A 26,748-nucleotide genomic window follows, 5' to 3' on the forward strand; every position below is an offset into this window, starting at 1 on the left:
TGTGTTAGACAGTGAGAGAAAAGTGTTCGTGATTATAATTGCATAGTAAAATAATTATGATATATATTAGAAACTCCATTTTCATGATTATTCTTGCAGACTTGGAAAAATTCTACTATAAATTATGATAATTTTAAATATTAATACAATAGAATATTAATATTCAAATGGTAAATAACATCAACGTTTTTATTTAGTAAATGCAATTGCAATTATAATCAATATAACCATTTCCTTATAAATTTATTTATTATTTATGTGGTAATAATACAATACATAGAATAGCATTTCCATAGTTTGCAAATATTTATCAGAAAACAGATTAAAGAGAAGATTAAAAATAGATTATCACTTTTAAACTCTAATGTTAATCTATTGACAAAATTTAAACCTGATTAACGAAGACTATGCCATTCAATTCTTGGAACAGCTTAAAATGCTACGGATAGAATTTTCAATAGTGAAGAATACGAAGTTATATCGCTTCACACAACTAACATCACATTCACGCAATTTGATGCGACTTGAAAATGAGGCTTTTGAACCACAGTGGCAAGAATATATGTTTCATTTCCTTTGTTGGCTCGCTTTCGACGATCTCTTTTGCAAACAGCTGAACTTCTGGTTTCTTTCAATTTATTACATTTTGGAATGTTTAACACTGCAAGAACGATGAGGATATATTCGGCAGATAAAGCTTTAGCTTTCGTTGAATTTCAGTTGGTACTTTCTATAAAGAATTTTTAGTAGTAATGAAACGTTTAAAAAAGTATTGTCAGTAAGGATATCATTAAAACGAAAAGGCTAAATATAACGAAAACTGAAATTTAAAAAATTATTAATATCGTTAATCATCATATTTATATATATTATCATATAAACTTATAATAAAAAATTTATACATTCTCATAAATTTACAAATTTATAACTTAAAGACTTTTATAAATTTAATTTAAAAAAAAATAAATTTAAAGACTCTTATAAATTTAATAAAAAAATAAATAAATTCAATATAAAAATCGATTTATAATATTAAAAACTTTGCTGAAAAATGGAATAGCTTGTTCTCATGTACTTTTTATTTCCAAAACTCACATATGAGTTTTTGATTCCTTGAGAGATTAATCAGATTATTCATTATGTATCAGCTCACCAGAAATTCTGAGTATGCTGAGTAATGGCGAAGAATAAGTGAGATTGGATAGCAGAAGAAGCGCGAGACAAAACTCGAAAATTGTAATAGAATCCACGATCCCTCACGGCCCGTATGAATCAGGAAAATCCACAACGAATATCGCGTGACTGATCCAGTTCTATGTCGACTCTATAGAACTTTAAATACAGTCTGACGTCAATCACGGGCTAGACCACGTCCAGAATTGTGTAACTAGTTGTAGCGTGTATTCGACACAAGAAGATGTCAGATGGTCGAGACAAGAATTAGTTAATTCGGTACTTTCTATTGTTATTAGAAAAGTATTAGGATTCGTGCTTCAATTTTTATAGACATAACTTGATCAATTTTTGTTATTTGAGTCTTGGAATTATAATAATAAAAATAATAAATAATTTTGCTATCAATAACAAAAAATTAATATGATAATAATAAATAACACACACACAAATATAATGAAAGAAGAAATATAAAAGAACATAATAATAATAATAACAATACAAAGATAATAATAACATAAATAAAAGTAATGACTGTAATAATTAGAGTAATAGTGATGTTAAAAAAATTTATTTCTATCTTGAATTTTAAAAAGATTGGCAAAATATAATTCTATATGCCTTTTTATCAATCCTTTTTTAAATGCAATTGTATGTCTTTTTATATCAATTAATTAATTTTATTATTCTATGTATAAAAGTATTAAAGTTATTGCAAAAATAAATATTTTATCAAAAGTTTGTGTACAATACTGTATAAGATATTATTCTATTAAGTTATAAATTTTTTTATGATTTTATTATTTTAATATATGGAGTAAACCCGAAAAAGAAGTCGATTCATGTTTTATGTAAAAATGAATTTACATTAAAAAAATGATATAATTTTATTTCAAAAATTATAAATGATTTATGATATATCTACGTAGATATTGCCAATGTAATTACCAATATTTTAAATTAATAATTAGTACATATAGAACATATAGAATATGTATTAAATATATTTCAATAATATTAATAATACTTTTACTGTTATTATTAATTTCGCTACTCATTCAAATATATCATTATATATTACGTAATCATTATCTACAATTGCGTTTTCATTAATAAGAATAGAAAAATAACGAACTTACAACCTATTATTACATTTCCAATAATATACATCCAGACCTCACGTCTTGTTCGGTCGACGCGGTGCGGCGTTGCAATTTTATTTATTTTCTGAAACTCCGTCCATTGTATAACGAGCTGCGTTTTATAGTCAGGATATCCTGTATTAATCCCAGATGATTCTGTTTTTCTTTCTTCTATATAAATCGCTCGAATTTAAAACTTGTTTATGTGAGCTATATTTTTCGTTTTTAATTACTCGCGTAATCTGTGTACAGATGTACGAAATATTTATGTAAAATAATGTTTGCATTGCATTTTCTTGTATTCACACTTTGATGCATGATTAAATAAAATATTTTTATCGAGGTTATTTAAAAATTTCGAAACTTCTTAACATGGTTCTGTAAATGCAATATACGATATGATAATTCAAGGCAAATGTTAAATATAAATGTGAAATGTTTCGCTATGGCAGAAGTTATTTCCCGCACTTGTCACAAATGACAGTACTTGTCACATCGCACTATGTAAAAGTTCGTTTTCTGTGAAACATATAACGCTATATTAGGATTGTATTTCACGGTACTGTAACGCATATTTGCGAATAATATTAAGATGCCATTGAAAATTGCTTATAAAAAAGATTTTTTTACAGTTTTACACGTATTAAAATATCATTATGTAAGTTGATAATTTGAAAAGCCAAGCCTTTAATATTAGAACCGCCATTTAGATGATATCATTTTGGCTCTGATAACCATTTCAATTTTTTTTTCTTTTTCATAAATATAAAATATACAATAAAATATTAAAAATCTAATATGTAAATGTAATAAAAAATTTTAGTAATATCAGAATAAATCAAATTAGTACCTTTGGCCTAGGATATCATCGTTCTAATATTAAAATTTAATATTGTATCATAAGTAAGTACAGTAAATAAATATAGTATTAACCTTATAATTAGGAAAAGAATCTTTAAAAAAAGAGTTTTTTAAATTTTATATTAACCTTATTATTAAGAGAAGAATATTATTTAAATTAAATTAAAGAGAAGTATATAAATACATAATTCATAAAAATAAAATAAAAAATATGCACTCGTCAATTTTAAATATATCTTCCAATTACGTAAACTGCAAAGACTGTCAAAGACTGTCGACTTAAGAAGCAATCATAAACTGAAGTTGAAATGATAATATTGCAAATTAAATTGATTGCAACTTAATAATGCTATAATAATAATCAACTTAAAAGAACTTGTTGTAAAAAATTAACAGATTACTGCCAGATAAATCTATTTGAAAAGATAATATCTAGCGTGGAGATTATACATATATCTACAATATATCGGTTTAAATCATCGATAAGGCGGCGATGTTCATTCATTGTGATTAATCATGTATATATAGCCTCGATAACGCGCCGTGAATGAACGTAGCGAATAAATGATAACACGTTGGTTACGGATATAGTTTTACATTTGCATTTGATACTATTTCGTATATATATTTATTCTATAACCAAATGCATTACTAGATTTATATATTCAACGAGCAAAAATTTCTCTGTTATATAAATATAAAGAGAAAAAAAGAGAAAAGAAAAGATAAATAAATTAATTTATGTAATTGTGATTGTGCAATTTAATAATTAGAATAAACGAAAAAATCGATAAGTCGCATATAAAGAGTTCTTCTTGTAAAAGCATATGCATATGTATAATTATAATTATAAATGACTGATAAATCATGACGATATAATGATTAATAATAATTATGAGAAATAATGAATTATTAAGTCGCATAAGTAACATGCATTTATTTATTTATGAATATTATGAATCAAATGAATACTCTTATTTAAAATATCAGATTGAATTAATATAATTAAGTTATATATTTTAAGCAATTGATGATGAATTATTACATGAAATGTACACAGTATAGGAACAATTAAAGCTTTGTAATATTTATTCGTAATTTCCGCGTGATGAAGTTTTATAATTTCTATTAATATTTCTCACAGTATTTCTTCACAATCTTTATTTATAATTTTTATTTATGTTATCAAGCACATATGTCATTTATATTTATATACTTTACGATAAATTTTTACTATCTGTATTTATATGATTTATTTGATAAAATTGTATAACTTTTATTTATAACATTTATGGTAATGGTTTATACATTTTATTTATGATTTCTATTTATTTTTTTCACATCTCTCATTTTTATTTATAAATCGCCGTTATATTTATTCATAAGTCGTACATTTAATATATGATCTGTCACGAGATGCAACAGATATAAAGTCGTAATGCACGTTGAAACAGTTACTATCATAAAAACAACGTCGAAAGTAACGAGCGTAGGTCGAGATAAATATCACCAGAGATTAGAGCATTGTGATATTCAACACACAAGTAAGCAAAGAAGCCATATTCGGTCAAAGCGGATCTTGGTATTTAATAATATTTTTTGCAATCTTACAATTTTCAGTTTCAAAACAAATTTCTAGGAGCTTGAGGAGCTAAAATTAATTTCTAAATAAAAAAAAATGTGTTTTATATTGCTGAGAATTTAATGATAAATAAATTGCCAAACAAGGCTGGATTTTATATTAAGAAATAAAAAGTGTAATATTTAATAATTCTTTCGAATCATAAAAGGTTTTGTTTTTAAAGTAACGTATACGATAGCAATCTACACGGTCGTAGTTTTTACTCTAAGTTTATTTCTGACATTCACGATGCAGTATTAAAAAATAAGTGATAAAATCGCAAAAATATAAAATCTGATAAAAACAAGATAAATTTGATGCTTCGAGAAGTCAGTTTTTGTCTCGACTTGCGACAGATGCTGATAAGTGACAAAAATAGCCTCTATCCATAATGAAATATTCTCTTTTTTTGCGTCTGACCATGTTATTTGTATTAACGAACTTGGATTAATGCGCGAGACTGATATTTTATGTAACGAATGAAAATATAATCTCCATTGAAATTTCAATTCTACAATGATCTTTGAAGAAACATAATAAATAAAACGACATCTAAATCTCAGCTTAATATTTGTCAATAATACACTCATGTTTATATAATAAAAATAATAAATATGGTAAATAGATAAAAATTGCATACACAATGCTGTAAAATTATATTATTGTTTTAAGCTTACGAGACTCATATACTATAAAGAGAAAGGTTTTTTATTCTTAGCAATTTTACCTTCTAATGTAGCCTCCTAATTAATGTCTCGGAGAATTAATTACTTCGAAAATTCAATCGAGCTAATGAAGTTATTAATTCATGGAAATTGCACACAACTGTAAGAAGAGAACGAATACATGTAGTAAATAAAACGAAATGGCACAAAAGCGTTTGACTAATAAAAAATTTTCTTTTCTATATAAATTTATAAAGTTATATTTCATTATTTAAATGTACTTTTGTTTACTTAAGAAAAATAGGAACGAGTACAAAATACTAGTGATTTGTTACATTTTAACGTGGCAACTAATTAACCCGCGGCTGTTTGCTTTTAATTAAGGAATTAATCAATCCTGTCCAGGTCACGAAAGTTTTGGATCTTATGTTTGTATTCAAGACCTTTTTTAATTCGTTCTATCAACTACGGCCATTGTTCTAACAATAAAGTGGGATAGTTTGCTTCTGATTTGCATAATTTGCAGAATTTTTCTTAAGGGAGAAAGATTCTTTTTATTTTTTAAAATAATTTAAGAAAACAGAATTTTCAGCACTATTTTCCATCATTATTTTTACTCGTGGGTTGAAAAATGTTTATTTTTGAAGTCCTGGCAATAACAGCGACAGAATAAGAAAGTATAATAAAGATACACGGCCAAGTTTACTACATGCCTGCACGTTTTAATCAGTTGTACTGCCGAATTTCTGCTGACTGGCCTCGAAATAATGCGGCTAATTTACTACTTAAAAGTAACCGCGACATAAGTTACGTTGGCCGCAAGGCGCCATACGTTGCTTCTAAAAATGGATTCCCGGGCTAAAGCCGAGCTTTTCAAATAGGTCGACAATAAAGTATGTGAATAAGTGCTGCATTTATGCAACAATGCGTTTCTAAGAAAAAAATATAAAAAATATAAAAATAATATAAGAGATAAACATAGAAATAGAAATAGCGTAAATAAAAAAATGGAGCGTAAAAATGAAGGAAATAATCTAATAAAATTAAAACAAATAATATTGTATTGAAACATTCTAAATTGTTTATAAAATTCTTCAGTAATTAAAAGCTTTTATAAGTAAATAAATTATATTAACATTTATATTAACATTCTTATTTGTTTGTTATTTAGCTCTCAACGTCCTTTCTATTGCTTTGCAAGAATATCGAGTTTTGAATTTATTGTATCAAAAACTTGAGTTGTTACACTAAATTACGATATAATTACAGAAAATATTCAAAAGTATACAAACTCTATAATTAAAGAAAATTGAAGAATGAAAGAAGAAACAACAAAGAGTAATTAATGAAATTATGAAAATAACTTAAGCAATAATAATTCATCTTCCGGAAATAGTTTAAATATTATAACAAGTTGCAAAAATTAATTTTATACAGCAAAGTGCACTCGAAGATATCATATAGATCTAAAATATCATGGATATACATATTCTGTAATAATTGAGAAAATTCTCGTAATTTCACTTGGAAATTTTCAAGCATGGAGCTTCGCAAGTCTTCAACGAAGTGTAAATTACGTCCAAGTAAAAATTCTATCGATAGTGTGCAGTAACAGATGGGAATAATTAAACAATGTGATAGTTTCGAAAGCGGTACTAAAAGTGAAGTTTTCGCTTTGTGCTCGAAGCTAATGCGTTTAATCTAGATCTTTTTTTTATTAATATCCCATTGATAATTCGTTATTGATAGATTGATAAAAATATTGTATCATCTCTTGACTTTTTCATCTGGACTTTTCTTGACTTTTACTCTGGACCATCTTCCAATTGCAGTAACCATTCGGGTGATCCATGATGAGTCCACTCCCACATTAAGCAACCCCATCCATCTCCCGATCGATCTATTTTACTGTTGCAGTACTAAGAGTAATTTCAACTGCTCCATCAACCTATATACGTGCGAAACCACTCGGTTAAAAATTGTAACATATAGTTTCCAAGTTTTGCTTCGAATCTTGATGTGCGAAGTGACATTTTTAATTTAAAAAAAACTGTTCTTCTCTACAATCATGTACTAAGTACCATAATAAAATTCAATGTTTTATAAAAATTATAAATATCTATACTTTTGTCATTTTAGTTATCCTAAAAATTATATGTTGTGTTATATTATTATATTTTAAAAAGAAATTATAAAAAAAGATTTCTTTTTAAATTATAATAAAGTAATATAATGTTTAATTTTTAAAAATATGACTTATTTTAAAAAGAAAAATAAAATGAATTAAATAAAAATTAATGACAAATTGATAAAGAAATTAAATGGATAAAAAAAACGTACATATAGTGTGTAAAAATAAAAAATTTTTGTATTTAATTTTCTTATTCAATGCATATCTTTAAAAATAATTTTAAATGTTAATTTTTGTCTTTTATATGTATTAAAAATGATCAATCAAACCGTCAAAGAAACGAGAATCTAGCTTTCATTAAAATGATTTTTATTTCAATATGTCATGACCCCTGCATAGTTATAACCTTGAGTAAGTTCTTGTATATTAACTTATACCCTTTTTATTAAACGACTGTGACTATTGTTTTTCCTGATCAATTAATTATACAAACCAGTGTAGAAGAAGTATTAAATATGTAAAACGGAATTAGCAAAGATTTATCCTATTTCAAATAATCATACAACTTTTGCAAATAATTATATAACTTTTACAACAATTGGGATATATAAACGTTAATATGTAGAGTTTCGCTGAAATATCTGTCACGATTAAATTCTCGGAGGTTAACCATATTATTCTGATTATTATCTCTGACACATATATGTGACAGTATCAAGATTGTTTCAATCACTCCTAGTCTAACCTTGTGTTAGAAATTGAAGAAAAACGTTTTATCTACAGTAATCAGTACAATAATGACGTTTCATAATTTCCTATTTCGGACATCTTTGCATTGCAATATCTCTACTCATACCCACTCGAATAGAATATGGAGTTAAAGCATGTTCATGGTATAATCGGAACCGCGGCTATCGATTAAACTTATTAGAAACTCAATTGGCGTTTCTGAGATACGGTAATCTAAAGTACTTTCAACTTGACAGCTCGCGCATAAATACCGATTTGCCTCGTTACTTACTGCACGCGATATGTCCGTGTTTATTGATATGCTAATATATAGTAAAGACTTTTAAGTTTTTTGCTGTTTCTTATGTTTTATTTATTGCTCATTTATAGAATATTAACTATTTTCTGTAATCTACTATTATTAAACAGTCTATAATCTTTTAACTAAAAAAAATATAATATATCATTGTAATTAAAAATTTTTTATTACTTTCTTCAGTCTTTAACTTTTTTCAAAAAGATTAAAAATCTTTTAACTTAAACGTATATATTTCTTATAAATAGATCTCTGAAATTTTTAAAAAATTTGGAGAAAGATTTACTACATTCGTATACTGAATTTTTCGTTTGCTTCCGCCTACCATTCTTTATGTTTTCCGATAATTTCGACGTTTTGATCGAGAAGCACTCGTGAAAATTCCACTACCATTCGTAAGTTAAACCTTCGTAAGTTAAAAAAACTTTGCAAAATGAGACGAGATTTTCCGCAGTCATCTATTTCTGACTTGCCGTCCCCAATCAAGTTTAAAATTCTGATGGAAAAGTCAGGACCATATTTAGTTATCAATGCTTGTATTCAATCATCGTGTCCCAGTTTTGCAATAGCTAGCAATTTTTCGATTGCGAAGCTCATTCAATAAAAGAATAGTACAATTTTCTTTCTGTATAAATATTCCCATGATTACTTTTACTTTTAATTATTTATTATAAGTGACTCAAATAATATTTTAAGTTTGTAACAGATAAAAAATGAAAGTAATTTATTTTTTATAATACATAAAAAATAAAAAGTTTTTTAAAAGATTCATTTTGCATTTTTTATTTAGTTTGGATAAATTATCTCATTTATTGATTTATTGATTTATTATCCATGCAGTCATTACGTATAATAAAAAAAAGTATATCTTATGAGAGTCGATTGCAAAATGTCAAGAACGTTATATCTTAACCTAAAAAGTAATAAACTAAAGAGATTTTAAATAATTAAAGCTAAAATAGAAACGGATTTTTAAATTTATCTACCAATAAATAAGTAAATATATAAATGAAGAAAATAAATAAGTTTTAAAACTAAGCTTGTCTTAACTTTTTATATAAATTTTATGCAAAATTTTAGGATCTATTTTAAACTTTATGTGAAATTAGTACATGAGATTAATAATATATACTTATATTTTCACGCAAGCATGTAGAATGTATATATATATATATATATATGAGCTAATTTCATTGTGACAAAATGTAATTCACTTAAAATGCACTGCAACACACTACTATATATGTATATTCAAGCAAAGAAATATTGAGATATACATAATGCTAACTAAGCAAAATTACATTAGAAAGCAAAACATAGAATAATTCCTGAGGCAAATTACATTTTCTTTACCTCAAATTTAACGCGCCAGTTTTTTCAAATAAAAGCATATTTCGAGCGTAATAAATTGCATCCTGACTGCATCTGGCGTTCATCGGTCGATCGTTTATTGATCTTATCTGTGTCTGACAATGAGTCAGAAAAGACCTTCATTTTAATCTCTTGTTCTCCCTTTCTGTTAAATTGTGTTCCTCGAATGAGATTTAATATTCAACGATGCATTAAATATGGCTTTGAAAAACAAATTTACAGCAATCTTGATTGTCTTTTCTAATTATCGTCTATAAAAATTAAAATTAATTAATTTTCAGAAAAAGATTATGAAATGTCGTATCTCAAATATCTTTATCATTATTTATTTATTTATATACATTGAATAATTATTTACTTAACAATATATTTTTCCGACAATTTTATTTTTGAATACATTTTAGATCCGATAGTTATGAATGACTTTATCTAGCTTATCTAAAAGTTAGCATGCTAACATGAACAGAAACAGGAAACGTACAAAGAATTTAGTACTCTTTATAGGTACTAATTTATTATTCTAATTTTGATTTTATTGCTCTAATCATAGCAAGAAATCGGTTAAAATTTCTAAAAATTTTCTTCCGATTTTTGTATAATATGTTGAAAGCGTACAAAATTCTTAAACCAATCTATCTGAAGTTTTTTTGCAAAAATAAAATTAAACGTACAAAAAACACGAAAAAAGTAAAAATAAACGGCAGATTTGTTTTGTGTTGAAAATACTATACGATGAAAAACCCGCGCTCAACGGATTGTTATTATTATTTTACAAGTGGCAACAATGTTTTGTAAATGTAATAATTTTGAATGTAATATTATATCATTATTTTATTGTTATTATATAACTACTGATATTACAGAAATTATGTTTATTATTTTGCTGTATGTTTCAGATTATATCGCGTATTGTAAAAGATTATTTTCCGCTTATCCGATAAAGTGTCAAAAACTGTTTACAAATATAATAAACCATTGAATATTTTTATTATTACTGTCATTGTTGTATTTAATCCTTAAATTATATTGACAACATCATAGCGATTTAACAAAATACCTTTCGCGAAGTTTAGAGAGGGTATTATAGGAGATAACAGTTGATATATCTATCCTAAATCAAGCAAAAGTCAAACGAAATTGAATTTGCCAATACGGACAGCTAACTTCCAGAGCTTTAGTCGAGATATGAACTATAAGAAGCTTTTATGGAGTAACATTAGAACTTCTGTGAAAGCCAAGGTAAACAAATTTATATCCGCTTACGAAAGGATGTTTCTAGAAAATTTCCTGGATAAAGAAGCGATTAAGCAGTAACATTTTTCTAATAAAGATCTTTTAATTTTTCTGTTGTGATTGAGATATAACTAATCATTTACAGAAAAAGTGTATCCACTAATTGTTTTTCATTTTAAAAGGATATAAACTATTTATAATCTATTCTATAAACTATTTATAAACGATCTTAAATAAAATAAATTTTTAAATATAATTTTGGATTTTTTAAGAAATTACATATATATTAATTTGTTAAAATTTTTTATTTTAATGCAAATTATTTATTAGGTGTTGGAATTAATTCGTAGCGTTTTACAAGTGATGGGAAGTACTTTCATTAATGTATTTTTTAATGCTCATGTGAAATAAATAACATTCTTTCATTAAAAAACGCTACGAATTAATTCCAACACCTAATATTATATTTTTATATTCTATATTTTTATATTCTTTTTTATCTATAATATATATAATAACATTTCCTTTTAATAATAATAATAATTTTTTTTCGCTCTCTATTTCTTTTTTATCTCTTGGCTGTCTCTTATTTTAACACATTTCAGATTTATCCGCATTTCAGATTTATTTGGTTTTTTATTTTTTCGATAAAATACGACCATATACCATCACGGCTGTAGACAGGAGATACCAACAATAAATGCGTTATTCATCATCGATCGAAACACCCGGTGTAAAGTATCGATCATCCCTCGATGACGGAGATAAATGTGGTCATTGAGTATTATTCATGCATCGATAGCGCAGCAAACACACTTTGTGTAAAATCGTCAATACACATTGCATCGTAGAAAATTTTATCGTTACATGAATAACATATCTGGATACTTAATATATCCCTCTTTATATATTAACATTTCTTCAGATAACAAAATAACATGGCTCAAAATGTACTTTTGTCTACTGAAACTAATTGCCGTACTAACTGCGTAACACTAATAAAAAAATGAATACATCGTATTCATATTTATTCATTCCATATTTGTGTATGCAGTCACATAGAACAATATTTTTCTTCTAGGCTGAATTAGTTTCACACTATGCGCTGGTAGAAAAGTGTTAATGCAAGTGATGTGAGTCGATGCGTGGTCAGACACGAAGTACGAAGCACGGAATTAGCTTAAGAGAGGTGTGCGACTATAATTCATGAGATCAATCGATAATAAAGTCACGATGAGAAAGCGACTGTTTGTCGCACTCGTCTTCTGTGTTTAAGGTTTATTTTAATAGATTCACATGGAGGACATTGATCAATCAATCTTGTCCAATATTGCTTTCATACGATCGATCTTTATAGAGTAGCGTGAGTTTATCTTTAACAATTGATACTAAAAATTTTATTTAACTTTTTTACATCTATTTTCGTTACATTATTTCTTATATATTTTTTATATATAATGCAATATGCAAAACTGGAAGAGTTAAACAGAATATTTAGCAATCTGTAATATAAATCAGTAATATATGAATAGAAGACATAAAAATAATAACAATATTATATTAAAAATAATATCATGATTTTTTGAGAAAATAGTATCTTAACAAAAAATAAAATATATTTAAAGAATAGTTAATAATAATTTTCAAAATTTAAGTAAAATGTGGTCTATATACAAATTTTGTAACTTTATATAATATAAGAGTTATTGTATATTTTTTAAATAACTTGTTTTAAAATTGTCTTAATTTAACTTGGTTTAAAACTGTCCGTATCTTAATGTTCCTCGATGTTAAAACTTCTTGAAGGTACTTAAAACTTTTAGTATTTTGCAAATATAAAAATGGGTCATTCGATATCCAAAAATATCCTGTAAAGAAGTTTACAACGATATGACGCGCATATTTATTATGCCAGACTGGAATTAATTAAAACTGTTAATTAACAGAAACTGTTTTGCTGTTCTTATCTGACCATGAATCGGCTTCTCACTTATTCTGTTATAGAATGTGTCCCGACATTATTAAAGTAGCAAGATGCGATTTTCTGGTTTCAGCGGAAGCAGGAATCGCTGCAGCGGCGGAGCTGAAGCAGCCGGAGGAGAGAACGGAAGAGGAGAAAATGGCACTGTTGGGCAGACCGCGCCTAGGTGAAGTGTTCCGAGCACAAATCAGGATTAAAGAATCCAAGGAGTTCAAGAACACTGTGGATAAGCTTGTCCAGCGAGCAAATGCCTCTATAATACTTGGTGAGCTCCTAATATGATATCTTCTTGGAACATCTGCTGTAAAATGTAAAGATTATAATCATACGCGCGCGTATATATATAATATCTTTTTGAACTCTCTTCGTAGTACAATTGAGAAGTAAAATATTAAATTATGTTTGCTAAACAGCAAAGTGACGTCTTGTAGACTAAAATAGATGTCATTATGTCATATTTTGATGTCACCCTGCTACTTAATTTTTTAATTTTCAGAGACATTTTTCTCAGAAACAGAAACATATATATTTATATGAAAATATTTAGTAAAAAAATACATGTCCTTTATAAACAATAATTTTATCAAATTATAAATCAAAAAAATAGGTTGATTAAATTATTAGATTGACGAAAATTATTGTAAAATTATATATTGACAGTGACTACTTTTTTATAACCACTGTAACTCAAGCCAGATTTAGGCACAAATACAAAGTGTATAATTATGTAATTATAATTATAATTATGACAGTCATTACGGATGAGACAGAACATTGTATTTCTCAGTTATACAAGTTTGGTAACTCCTTGTTAAAACATAAGAGACAAGGAGTAATAAATGAAAGGGATGAAAGTTTTAACTAATTCCTATGACTGTTTTTCATAATTATATAAAATATATTATATAAAATATATAGTAAAGTTTCTATTCGTAGTTTCTTCTTTATAAGAAGTTTTCTTCACCAAGCTTTTGCCATAAATTTATTATTGAACAGTCTGCGCGTCTAACTCGAACTTGCTTGACTTAATCTTTCCCAATGGAGAAATGCGTATCACGGGACGCGCGCGAGCATCTAGATTGAGGCTCTTTAAAAATGCAACTCTGAGGAATGCAGCATTATGTAGAGGCTCGTGAAATTCAAGACTCCCTCGGCTCTATATGCATGATTCTCACGTTTCTGCATTTCCTACATTCATCTTAAATTTTTGCTGCTTTGGCTATGCAACCGTCTCAGAAACATACCTTTTACTTACCTCTTACTTATTCTTTTTTACATCTTCAGCAGCCTTTCTAACATGCACTAAGTTAAATGCATGAATTGCAAATGAAAATTTGAATTGCAATAAACTTGACATTTAATATGTAATTAAAAATACTTTCGATGTAAGTATTATTTTTATATGACACATGTACAATATTATAACCCCTACAACACAAAAATTACAACAACACTGCTGCAACATTGCTGCAGCGATATTATAGAGATTTTGCAGCGATATTGCTGCAAATTCTGTGCTGAACATTATAATGTTTTATTTTATAGAGAAAAATAAAAATTTTAATGAAACTTAAATAAAAACTTGTCGATTAAAATAAAAACTTATTGAAATAAATAAAAACTTAAAATAAATAAAAACTCGAAATAAGACCTTTATGATTTACATAAATTTTATATTTGTCGCTTATTTGCTACAACGATGTAACTAAAAATTTTTATTTTAGTTGCTTACATAAAAAAACAAAAATTTAAAAAAATGAATCTAATTAAAAGGAACATACTTTTATTTCCACAATCGTTTACTTTATTATACCAAAATTAATAATAAAATTTAAATGATTCAAAACATTTAAATTCTAGATTTTTTAAATGGTGTCGTCATAGCAAATTAACAATATAAAAACACATGTGAACAAATTGATACAAAATAATAAAATTCCGGAATGGCGCTATTATCACCTCCTATTACGAATAACCGTAAACTTCCAATGGGAGTTTTGAAAATGACCGTGTCGAATTTCCTTTCGCTATTAACTTCAAGCACAGAAAACAATAAAAAACACGAAAATATCAGTAGCGAACTGTTTCCTATTGTCATTTTGGTTCTTTTCTTCCTTTCGCTCCCCAGGAGGCTTTTCTTTTCTTCACGGCAGGAAGTTATTCCACGTACTCTATGTTCCTCAAAGCATCTCTGAAAAGCTTCGGTGAGAGCTTTGGTCAAGAAATCGAATTTACAAACAGCAAGGAAACTTTATTGTGTGGTAATCTTTTTTGACATTTAATAAATAATTGCTATTAATGGCGAAGTGTACAGTACGTAAAATATTTAATGGACAAAATATTATTTAGTGTGCATAAGAAATATTGCAAATATTATAAATATATAATAAAAGAAAGATACAAAACATATTTATCAACGTACCTTATTTGGTAAATATTTATTTAAAAATTGAACGAAATGAAAACAATTTAATTTTCTCTCTACGGAAAAAAAAGATTTGTTGAAACAATTAAAAACTTCACCGATTCGACAAATCTACAGCCGCATATGGACAGCCAGTTTATTTTGTTAAAGCAATAAAATTATATATTTGAATAAAATTAGCGCTTATAGGTAATCGTATTTGTTGTTATAGTACAAAAACAAAGATGGATCCAGAGAATTATTCTGAGGGGGGGGGGGTGATATGATGAAATGTAAATATTTACTTATTATTGATGTTATTTTCATTGTTGATGATTTTTAATATTTTTTATTATTTCTATTACTTTATTGTTTTATTATATTTATTATTATTATTATTAATTACTTTTATCGTAATCATGAAATATAAATTATACATGTTGGCATTTAGCATTTTATTAGCCAGATATATTTTTCATACATGTTAACATGACATGAAATTTAATTTAAAAACAAATTTTGTTATATAATAAATTCTAACTTTCTGTTTGGAGAACTCTGGGGAGATTGGCTTCCCGTCCTCCCTTATATCCGCCATTAAGCAAACATTTGTTAATATAGCAAAGATAATTTTTTATGAAAATCAATATATAGATTAAAATTTTGAACAAAACTGACTAACGGTATAATCCATTTAATGTTGCAAATACTTGGTTAACCAATCAGAAGAAAAAATTTTACGAATTGACCAATCAAAGAATGCTTCAAAGCATTTGCAGCGTGAAGTGGATCGCACTCTAAGGTAGCGACTTTTGCTGATGTAATGAAGAAAACTTGTTACATCAGCAATTCTTATTGTAGCAAAGAATAAGCTAAATTAGCATTTTCATAATTGTTTACTACAGACATAATTTCTTTGTTGAACCATCATATCTTCTTAATTATAAATGTTGAATTTATTCAGTAAACTAGTTTTTGCTGAACCGTTCAATCTGTTTTTTTTTTCGTGTCTTTCTTCTATTTTCTCTCTCTCTCTCTCTCTCTCTCTTTCTCAATGTATTTGTGTGTATATACATACTCGTGTAAAAATGGAATCGATTACAGTGAGAAAGGAATATCACGTTGCTCTATTATAGTGCTTTTCTTTGTCCCGTTTTCCTTTCTGCATGTTCTGCTTTCACTCGGCCTGTGAAGGAATCGCTCAAAGCATTTTTCGACTTTTACCTTCGATAAAGCGCTTCATTCGCTTGCTCGTCACCATTACATATAGATTTAGATGAATGTGAACAAAAATGAGATTTTATAGTATTTTTTTACTGCATTCAGTGTTGAGGCTTTATTGAAGAACCAAGCTGAATCCTTTGTTTGTTTATGCATAATAGAACTGTCATAACGTTACTAAATAATTTCTGCGACAGCATTAACTATTTGAAGAATTAATCAAGAATTATTATAAATCAATTTAAAAAATTGTTAATAAAAATTAAAAACTTTTACGGTTTATAAAATTAATTTATTTATTGCAGAATATTCGAGATATATGATGTCTTTTTTGTTTTTTATTTTTTCTTCTAAAATGTATAAATTCTAAAATTTTATTTTTAGGCACAAGTTCTTGGAAAGAACAATTCATGGAAGCGTTGACCGTCAGTAGAGGCGATGAAGATGACGTTGAGGGTGAAAACGATCAACCTTCCTCACCATCCGTAATGGATTATCTTATGCACTTCCTTACTATCTTCTGGAAGGTTCTTTTTGCCTTCGTTCCACCCACAGGTAAGTAAACAAATTTTTTTATATTAATATTGTCTATTTGTGTATACATAGAATGAACCACTTCAATGTACACCTTAATTTTTTTCGTTTCGTTAAATTTGGAATATTTTTTATTATTGTTTTTTTTTATTTTGGATAAAAGTGTTTCAAAATTTCAAATTTCATAGCAATATTAAAGTGATTTCATTAATCTATTCAAGGTCAATAATTTAAAAAAACAAGCAATATTAGGTGGATAAAATTGAATTTATTAAATTACATTACGGGACGTTTCGGACTTTACTTAATCCTCTTCAGCTGTGATGGAATGAAAATGAAAATTCTTAGCGCATGGACACATATAACATAACGGTAGATGTTACAAACTCCTTCTTACATCATATGGTAGACTTCTTTTATTGATTGAATTATAATTTGTGATCTGTTTGGTTCAAATTTTACTTTTATAAAACGCGTTTTATACGAGATGTCAATGTTGACGAAATTTTGTAAAATAATTATATAATATTTTTATATCATATAATAATATTATTTTAATGCTTTGACTGTTTGCATAAACATTCTATATAAAAAAATATTATGGTAAGTAATCGGTAGTTTACAAGACGTTTTATTTTGACTAATTTCGATATATGAAATAAAACCTACAATAATTTATTTATTATTTGTGTATTATGTGTTAAATACATATTTTTCTCAGAAATTGATTATATTATTTATGTATATAAAAAACCTCTTATCGATAATTCTTATCTATGGTAAAATTGCGGTAAAAATATTTGTTAAACGATTTTACAAATTCATTTAGTTTCGTTAACATGCAAAAAGATGTTTTCAATACCTTTAAAATAATATATACATTGTCGTGAATATTAATACGGTGATTTCAATCTTGTATGAAAATGTTTATAGATACGAAATTGCCGTCAGCTAACGTGATAAAAGGTAAAACGAATTTCGATCGAAATGTGTTTATGGTACAATCTGCAAAACGGAAAATGATACATCTAAACTCTCTCTCACGGAATAATATTTTTTAATATTCATGCGCGTACGAGAAGATTAATTGAAAATTGATTTATATAATGCGATGTTTTACAAAAAATAGCTGAAAATTTTAAACTATTGAAAGTTATTCAATAATCCATCTTAACAGTATGAAGAACACGAAGATATAGATATTTATTATCTTTGCAACTAAAGATATCTATTATCAAAGCACCTGAAGAAACTCAGCTTCCTGTAACCAAACACTTTGATTACAGGACTTTGTAAAAAGTTTGAAGAAAATAGATTTTTTTTTGTTTGTGTAATTTTATGTCTTAATTTTTTCACGGATTGTCTTCGTTTTTTTATTTTTGTTATTTCTTCGATTCTATTTTAACCTATTCCTGTATTTTTTGAGATGTGGGAGAGCTTTTCTGCATTCTTTAGTCATGGCTCTACTTCCATCCAGGTGGAAGAAAACGAGGAAAGACGGTAAGAGGAGGATAAAGGGCGAGGAGAAGACGTGCTTTATTTCAGCAAGCACAATCGCAAAGACCTGCTGAACTCTGCAAAAGCTCTGGAAACTACTGTATCGAGCAACGTAATTTCACCTTGTTTATCTTTCTCTTCTTTTTTACCCGTCGTCCTTGTAGATCATCGCTTCTATGCAGAAGCACAAGATGCAGAATTGTATTTACTCTTCCTCTCGCTTCACCTTTTATAAGGAAAAAAAAGCTTAATTTCTGGACAGAACCAGAAATTATCGGAGCGATCGAGGAATTTCTTTGATATCAAAAACAAATCCTAAATTATAATATAAATAAATGTTCCAGGTATATAAAACATTATGCTATTACGATTGCAATACTTTCCAGATAAACCGAAATTTATAGTTATGTAACTGTAGATTATGCAACTGTAATATGTGGTTGCAACAGTATGAGCGAGATTTATGAACACATCGCATTACTAAATGCAATATTCCGCAGTGAGACATGTTGCCGGAAAAGCCGGCAAAATCTGAAGATGATAGTTAAATTCCCAAGAACTTAATTTGCAAGTTATGTATACATAAATGCAGAGATATGCATAATATCTTAGTTTAATGGTTTTTTTTTTAAATGTTCGAAAATCTCCCATAGACATGTACGTGTATTACACAGGCAAATACATGCACATATACAAACAAATAGATAAAGAACGCTTATACATTCTTCTCTGCTCTCTCATGAAATTTTCACGAAATTTCTGCATGATTTATGGTGACCTGTGCTTCTATACTCTTCCAAAGTAAATTTTGTTCGGAATTTATGGCAATAATACAAAGTAATGAGATATTAAATAAAATTTTCTTTAATAAAAATTAAGAATTTATACATCTTTTGCAACGAATTCGAGTGAAATAAGAATGTCTTTTTTAAAAAATTGTTTCGTACTGTCTATACAATATATTTTATATTATATTAGAAAAATTCCTAAAAAGAAAATATAAAAAATTAATAAATAAAATTTTTTAAATAAAATTTTTCTTTATAGTTTAATTAGAAATAAGTGTATTATATTGTATACAAGAATTACAATGCACTTTATTTTTATACTTTCAGACTTTTTATTTAATATTGTCAGCTGAGTTTTTCTTCGATCTCGAGAGAATTTCCGAGCTTACTCGAGTTTCCGATAATTACATAATGTAATCGATAAGAGCGAGTTGCTTGGAAAAGATCACGAAATACTTTAATAAATCAGTCGAGTTTAGTAGTACAAGAGTAGTATATCAAGCGTATTGCAATAATATACACTGGCCACGTGTTAATAGTAAAACTAACCGCGTGTTTACAGACTCTTTAGCTGTATTAACGCCCACGTTTCATCGTAAACATATCTTCGTATACAGATTTCTAATAATAATTTCCTTTTGTTGTCATATACATGTGTTCGTGCAAAGAGAGAGAGAGAGAGAGAGAGAGAGAGAGAGAGAGAGAGAGAGAGAGAGAGAGAGAGAGAGCATTTTACTTGTGACATGAACCGCGTCAGCCTTGTGGTTCTCCAAGAATTTCAACCGTCTTGATAATAATTCCATAGAAAGCGTTCCGCGAGTTTCATATCAATTGCGAATATCTTGGACCATTTGGAGAATGTTAATACGACTGATAATCCGTTATGTGCTGCTTCAAGGATTTTTGTCATATGATTTTGAGACGTGATTATAATTCTAAAATGATGATACTTATATACGCACAAATGTGAGAAGATGCTTTTCAAATATATTGTGATAAAGGAAAGCTCTTTTCAATTTTCATAATAATTGTATGTACGGAATCGAGAAAATCCACATACAGTGTGTGTATATGAGAAAAAAAACCTTTCAATATTAGTATTAACGCGTGGAGTGAAATGTAACAAGAAGGAAATGGAAAGAGAGAAAAAATATAATCGAATGTAACGAAAATGAAAATAAAAAACGTAAAAAGAAACTAAAAGTAGTTTAAATGTAATTTAAAAAGGAAACTGTACGAGGGGGGGTAAAGAAGTTATTATGAAAAAATAGTTTAGTAGAGTTAGCGTTTCAAGACCGAAAAATTATTTCGGCGACCGTTTCTAGGTACTACATACGCAATATATAAATTCACACAAAAATCATACAAGCATTAACATCCACCTAGACCGTTTAAGGCTTTGATTTCTATAATTTGTGTTATCTCACACACACACAACACATATACGGTAATATAATCCTACAATATATTAAACTTATTACACAAGAATTATAATACAAGACTCGTAAAGACGTTTTGTTGGTTTCATTATTAATATACTTTACAATTGGGAAGTTTTAGAGAGAATATATTTACAAAATTTCAAGCAAGAAGAAACAGATTCATTTATATAAAGACAATAGTTTTTAGTAAAATTACAATTATTTTAATTTTTGCGAAATAAATCTGTATAGAGTTAAATTGATTATGCATTTTTATTTCCTTTTTAGACGTCCTACGATCTGACATATGTTGAACGCAATGCACTCGCTTAAAAAGTAAAAAATAAAAAATAAAAAAAAATAAAAAAAAAAGATAATCCCTGAGGGAATTGTTAGGAACAGTTATGTAAAAGTTGTACTTTTAGACTGCTTATGATTAAACAGCTTTTGTAAAACTATATACAAGTATGAAAACATGTACAAAATTTATGTATATGATATGTATATTGAAAAAAAGATTTATATGATTTTTATAAATTCTTCTTATATTTTAATATAATATTAATTGCACTAAAATAATGTATACAATAAATTTCTGAATAACAATTATATAAAAATTATATATTTTAAAAATTATCATACAAAGTTTTAATAGAAATTTTTGTCCATTTATCACAGTTTTAAACTAATTTCTATAAGTGATTTTATTTATCGGAAATAGTCAATTACGGTAAAATAGCGCTTTTAACGTTACGAGCTTCGTGATTTGTAAAAGCCAAGCAGAATTGAGCTGATGCAGCATAATTAGTCCCGAGAGTAAGCGTAAATGAGGAAAAATTGTGGACTTTTAACTAGACTAATTAAGCTCTCAAACGAGTGGTTACGTGGTAGTGCATGTTTGCGTGAGCGGCGAAGAGAATGTCACTTTATAATTTGCATTTTGTTCATCTCGCATATCGCGCAAAGTGATTAAAGTTTTTTGGCACTGTTATCCAATGTTTTTTCTATTAAACCTCAAAAATATCGTCGGTTTCACTTCCATTATTAAACCAAAGGACAGCGATTTTAACATTAATTTTTCTGTTTAATTAATTTTTTATAATCTTTTGTCCAATATGGATTTTACATACAAGGCGACAAAAAATTTTTCATATTTGTATGTTTATCAAATCATTTCCCAGATAATAAGTTGATGTTATTTTTCGTCATTTGGATATAAAAATAACGACAAATAACATCAACTTGCTATCTGAATAGTATTATACTATATAATATATAAAAGAAAAAACTTATTCTGAAGTGTGTTAGTTATATCTTAAATGTCAAAAAAATTCTGCTAAAAAAATTTTCGGCTGATGAACTGAAGACGTATCTCTATCTAAAAGAATTTATCCAAATGCGTGACAATCGTGAATGCATTCTCGTAGCGTTTTAAAGTTTATATCAAAGTTAAAGATGACATTTGGAATGTTAATTATTATTTTTTGGTATTTAATAATGAACACTTCAAAGAAAAAAAGAGAAAAAGTTGTTTCTTATAAACATATGTTACTAATGTTTGATGAACACAAAACTTTGTGGCCAAACTTTTTTTTATCACCCTGTGTATATTTTTCTATTTCTTCTATTTTATATACAAGAAATATGCGCGCAAACAATATTTCTATTATTTAACAATCGAATTCTGAAACTCTCTGTATTTTGCTTTCGCAAAACGTATGGGAAACATTTTTTTTATTTCAGATATCGCCGGCGGTTATTTGTGCTTTATCGTCAGCATTCTGGGGATTGGCGTGGTCACGGCGATAATCGGCGACATTGCTTCGTATTTCGGTTGTACTTTGGGCATCAAGGATTCTGTCACCGCGATTGTTTTCGTCGCCCTCGGTACCAGCATTCCCGGTAAGTATCTAAAAACTGAGGATGATATACGAGGAAAAGGAGCGACATCGAGAAAGATCGTATCTACACTGGAAAAAGTCTTGTTGCACTAATTGGAATTCTGACAGATTCAATCAGAAAGGTATACTGAAAAAGAATTTATTAAATCTTAATGCATATTTCTTCGAATAGTAGAACTAATTGAACATTTAATAAATAAATATTTACCCTAATTAAAAAATGATAGTAAGTCACACAAATTAATCTTGTATCAAATAAATATGTTTACATTTAGTAAATATTTATTTAAAATTTTAAACAAATATTTTTGTGAATTTAATATTTTTTTTAGTGTATAAATTAAACACTTATTATTAAATATATTAAATATGCTAGTCGAGAAGATTAATTACGATGATTTATATGATCAGAATTTGTTTTGTTTGTACTTTCTTGTTGCTAAATACAATCAGAACATTTTTTTCAATATATTATTAAAAAAGTAATCAACATATCTCCCACATTAGTTTACCTTCGCATTTCGCATTTCGCATTGATCGCATTCCACTTATGACGTCTGCTGTATTACAACAGGCTTTTGAGATTAAGTGAGGAGAGCAATGATAATTTATTGTCTTTGTGCCTGGGAATAATGGCTGCCGACAGCCTATGTTCTTTCAGGTGGAACGGTTAACACGTGCAACCATAAAAGAGTTAAATACTTTCTTCGTCCATGTAGCACCAGAAGATTGCAGCACTGCTATAAAATTCCATTGTAAAATTGCAATATTGTATATGTCGTGCAAAAAATATTACTGCGTCGTAAAATTGTAGCAAAATTAAAGGGTTCGCCTTTAGAAGACTTACACTATGGCAATGTTGCGGTAAAATATATTTATGTTAAGGGATTACGTACATTCAAGAGGCCAAAAAATATAGCAATCTTCTCTGCCTTTCTTCCAGAAATGCAGAGAATTAAAGTCGACATACGCGGATGAAAATAACATTACTAAACTTTATTTCTTATTTTACAAGCCTCCAATATTGCTGTAATCGTGTTTGGAATTTTTTATTTATTTATTTCTACAAAATTTTTTCGCATTCAACGTGGCATTGCAATTTACAAGATTACTCTCATTGTTGCATTCTAATCAGAATTTTCTACATTGGATTTGTTCAAACACTTTACAGATTCCAAAATATTTTATATTTTTTAAATTTAAAGTAAATAAAACAAAAAGAGGGAGAGAGAGAGAGAGAGAGAGAGAGAGAGAGAGAGAGAGAGAAATAAAAGCGTTTATTGCTACTCTAGGGCAAACTCTCTAAAAGAAAGAACAAAAAAAGTACAGTAAAGAACAATTATGTGTACAGTTGTAAGCAGCAGAGGATTGACATAAGCGTAAGAAAACAAGAATACAAAATAATAATAATAAAGTATGCGTGTATTAGCAGTATGAAAATTAAAATAAGCGGAGGCAAGACAGTAAGTGATGTTGTATGTAATAATAAGTTATAACGATAAAAATGATGAATTAAGATATGTTATAATAAAATTTTGAAGATAATAATTACGGCGAGTGACATAAGTGTAGTTACAAAGTAATTATGTTGTCTTATTCACACATTACACATCATATTATATAATATGCGATATGTGAGCAAAACGAAAAGGGGGGAAGAACAAAGTCTGATAATTATGTGAAATAAGAAGAGCAGTGAGAATAATCGCATATTACTTGACAGAAAGAAGTAATGATTGGTTAAAAAAAAAAATGAAGCATCAGTTTGTGTGAATATCTATTAGTTAGAATGAATTTGTCGCAGATGACGAAAGAGTTTATAAATTCATGTAGAGACGAGAGAGAGAAAGAGAGAGAGAGAGAGAGAGATAACTTTATAAAAAATGTGTATAGTTATATTTACAGGAATCATTTACATTAACAAATCTTCAGAAACATTATGACTTGACCTTTGTCTTCTATTTTTATACAAAATTCACGACAAGGGCATTTAATAAATCATTTGAGTGTTATCAAAAGCTATTAAAAGCGTAACGACAGTCGCGTCATTTCAAGTTTCTGGGTCAATAGGTTACGTTCAAAATTTACATCTAAAACAGAGGCTCGAAATTGATTATCCTAAATGTGTCTCTAACATCTTAATGTTCAGTGAACGTACAGCTACTGCATTTTAATGTCCACAGGGAACTACGTGTAGTAATCTTACCTTCTATCTGTAGTAATTTTAATTATTAATTTAACTTTCACAGTAAAGATATCTCTTTCTCTTTTTAAATTATATCAGAGAATATTCTGAAATTATGTTTATTCCAAAAATAATCTCTACCAAATCCCTATATCGGCTGAATATCGACGCGATTTGCATGATGCATAGCTTCTAGGCTGGATTACTTACTTAGGCCACTGTGTGCTTCTTCTCTCTAAGAAACTTTACAAGAAACTTTCTTCTCCCAGAACCTCATCAATATTTATGCCGAAGGATACCTCCGATCTCCCAAAGTACCGCTCATCGAGATCGGTTTGACGATCTTCTTCTCGTATTACCGGCAAAAAAATCGAAAGATGAGATTTATTTAGAGCACAGAGTGCCTCAGAATTGCCTATAACATGATATCAAGAATTGTGTTGCGTTAAATCGCACGTAGCAAATAGCGAAGTAAATCGCATATCTATATAGAATCTTATAAATTTTTAAAGAAAAAAATATTTAAATATTTAAAAATCTATTTTTACTTTATAAACAATCTATACAGAGCTTCTAAGAGTCATAGGCTGATGATGGTGCCAATGATTAAATTCTATATCATTAATTAATTGTGTGTAATCTTCTTACTTTGGCTCTCTTTGGAGTCCTTTTCAGCAATGCATATTTTAAATTCTAATTCATTGAACTTTCCATCAAAGTGTGAGCCACTAACAGGTTCCCAACTGAAATGGATCCTTAAACGAGAAGTTCAATATATCCATGAAGCTTTGGAAGTTTATATTAACTAAATTATTGAAACAATTATCTCAATTTTATACATATTAACGATTTATAAACCTTCCTCTTCATAGGAGACCAACGCTTTTAACTATCCGGAGAGGAAGGTTTATAAATTGTTAAAATGTATAAAACTGAGATAATTGTTTCAATAATTTAGTTAATATAAACTTCCAAAACTTCATGAACATATTGAACTTCTCGTTTAAGAATTCACTTCAGTTGGAAACCTGTTAGTGACTCACATTTGACGGAAAGTTCAATGAATTAGGATTTGAAATATGTATTGCTGAAAAGGACTCCAAAGAGAGCCGAAACGTTCAAAAAGAAGATTATACGCAATCGATTAATGATATAGAATTTAATCGTTGGCATTGTCATCAGCTATGACTCTTAAAGGCTCTGTATATTATTATTGTAGATTATTTATTTGAGTTTTTATTTTTAAGATTTTGAGTCTGTACAATTTGATTTTTATTTTATACTGAAGAATACTTTAGATCTCTTTCTAATGCTATCGAATATGAAATCTATTGGGTAATTAATTATCCAATTGCACGAATATGCGAATTCCATTTGTTTTAATTGTTAATTGACCTTTGTTAAGTTTATAATTATTGATTAATAATTAATAGTAATTACTTAATACAAATTAATTGTCAAAACAAACATTGAGATAATTAATTTGCCATCTTACGCTAATACAAGACAAGGTTGACTATTATTCACGGTGGATGAATTGCTGAGCATTACTACTGCAGGAGTGTAATATCGAA

The 26,748-nt window shown here is 27.7% G+C and overlaps 1 protein-coding gene across 7 annotated transcripts in view; it reads left to right on the forward strand.

Moving 5' to 3' along the window:
- Calx (sodium/calcium exchanger 3) overlaps positions 1 to 26,748 on the forward strand; it is an 80,909-nt gene that overhangs the window by 32,112 nt on the left and 22,049 nt on the right. The window contains exons 4-7 of one of the 7 annotated variants that reach the window (XM_087415201.1): positions 13,273 to 13,488; positions 17,233 to 17,403; positions 18,838 to 18,991; positions 22,832 to 22,964. In XM_087415201.1, the coding sequence (XP_087271327.1) occupies positions 13,273 to 13,488; positions 17,233 to 17,403; positions 18,838 to 18,953 (503 nt within the window). In that variant the 3' untranslated portion in view covers positions 18,954 to 18,991; positions 22,832 to 22,964. Of the gene's footprint in view, positions 1 to 13,272; positions 13,489 to 17,232; positions 17,404 to 17,603; positions 18,403 to 18,808; positions 18,992 to 22,831; positions 22,991 to 26,748 lie in introns of those variants that run through there. The other 6 variants (XM_087415202.1, XM_087415203.1, XM_087415204.1 and 3 more) reach the window with 6 other exon arrangements.

The sequence above is a fragment of the Acromyrmex echinatior genome, chromosome 17 (genome assembly GCF_024713525.1).
Source record: "Acromyrmex echinatior isolate Ae372 chromosome 17, ASM2471352v2, whole genome shotgun sequence".
Classification (NCBI taxonomy): Eukaryota; Metazoa; Arthropoda; class Insecta; order Hymenoptera; family Formicidae; genus Acromyrmex; species Acromyrmex echinatior.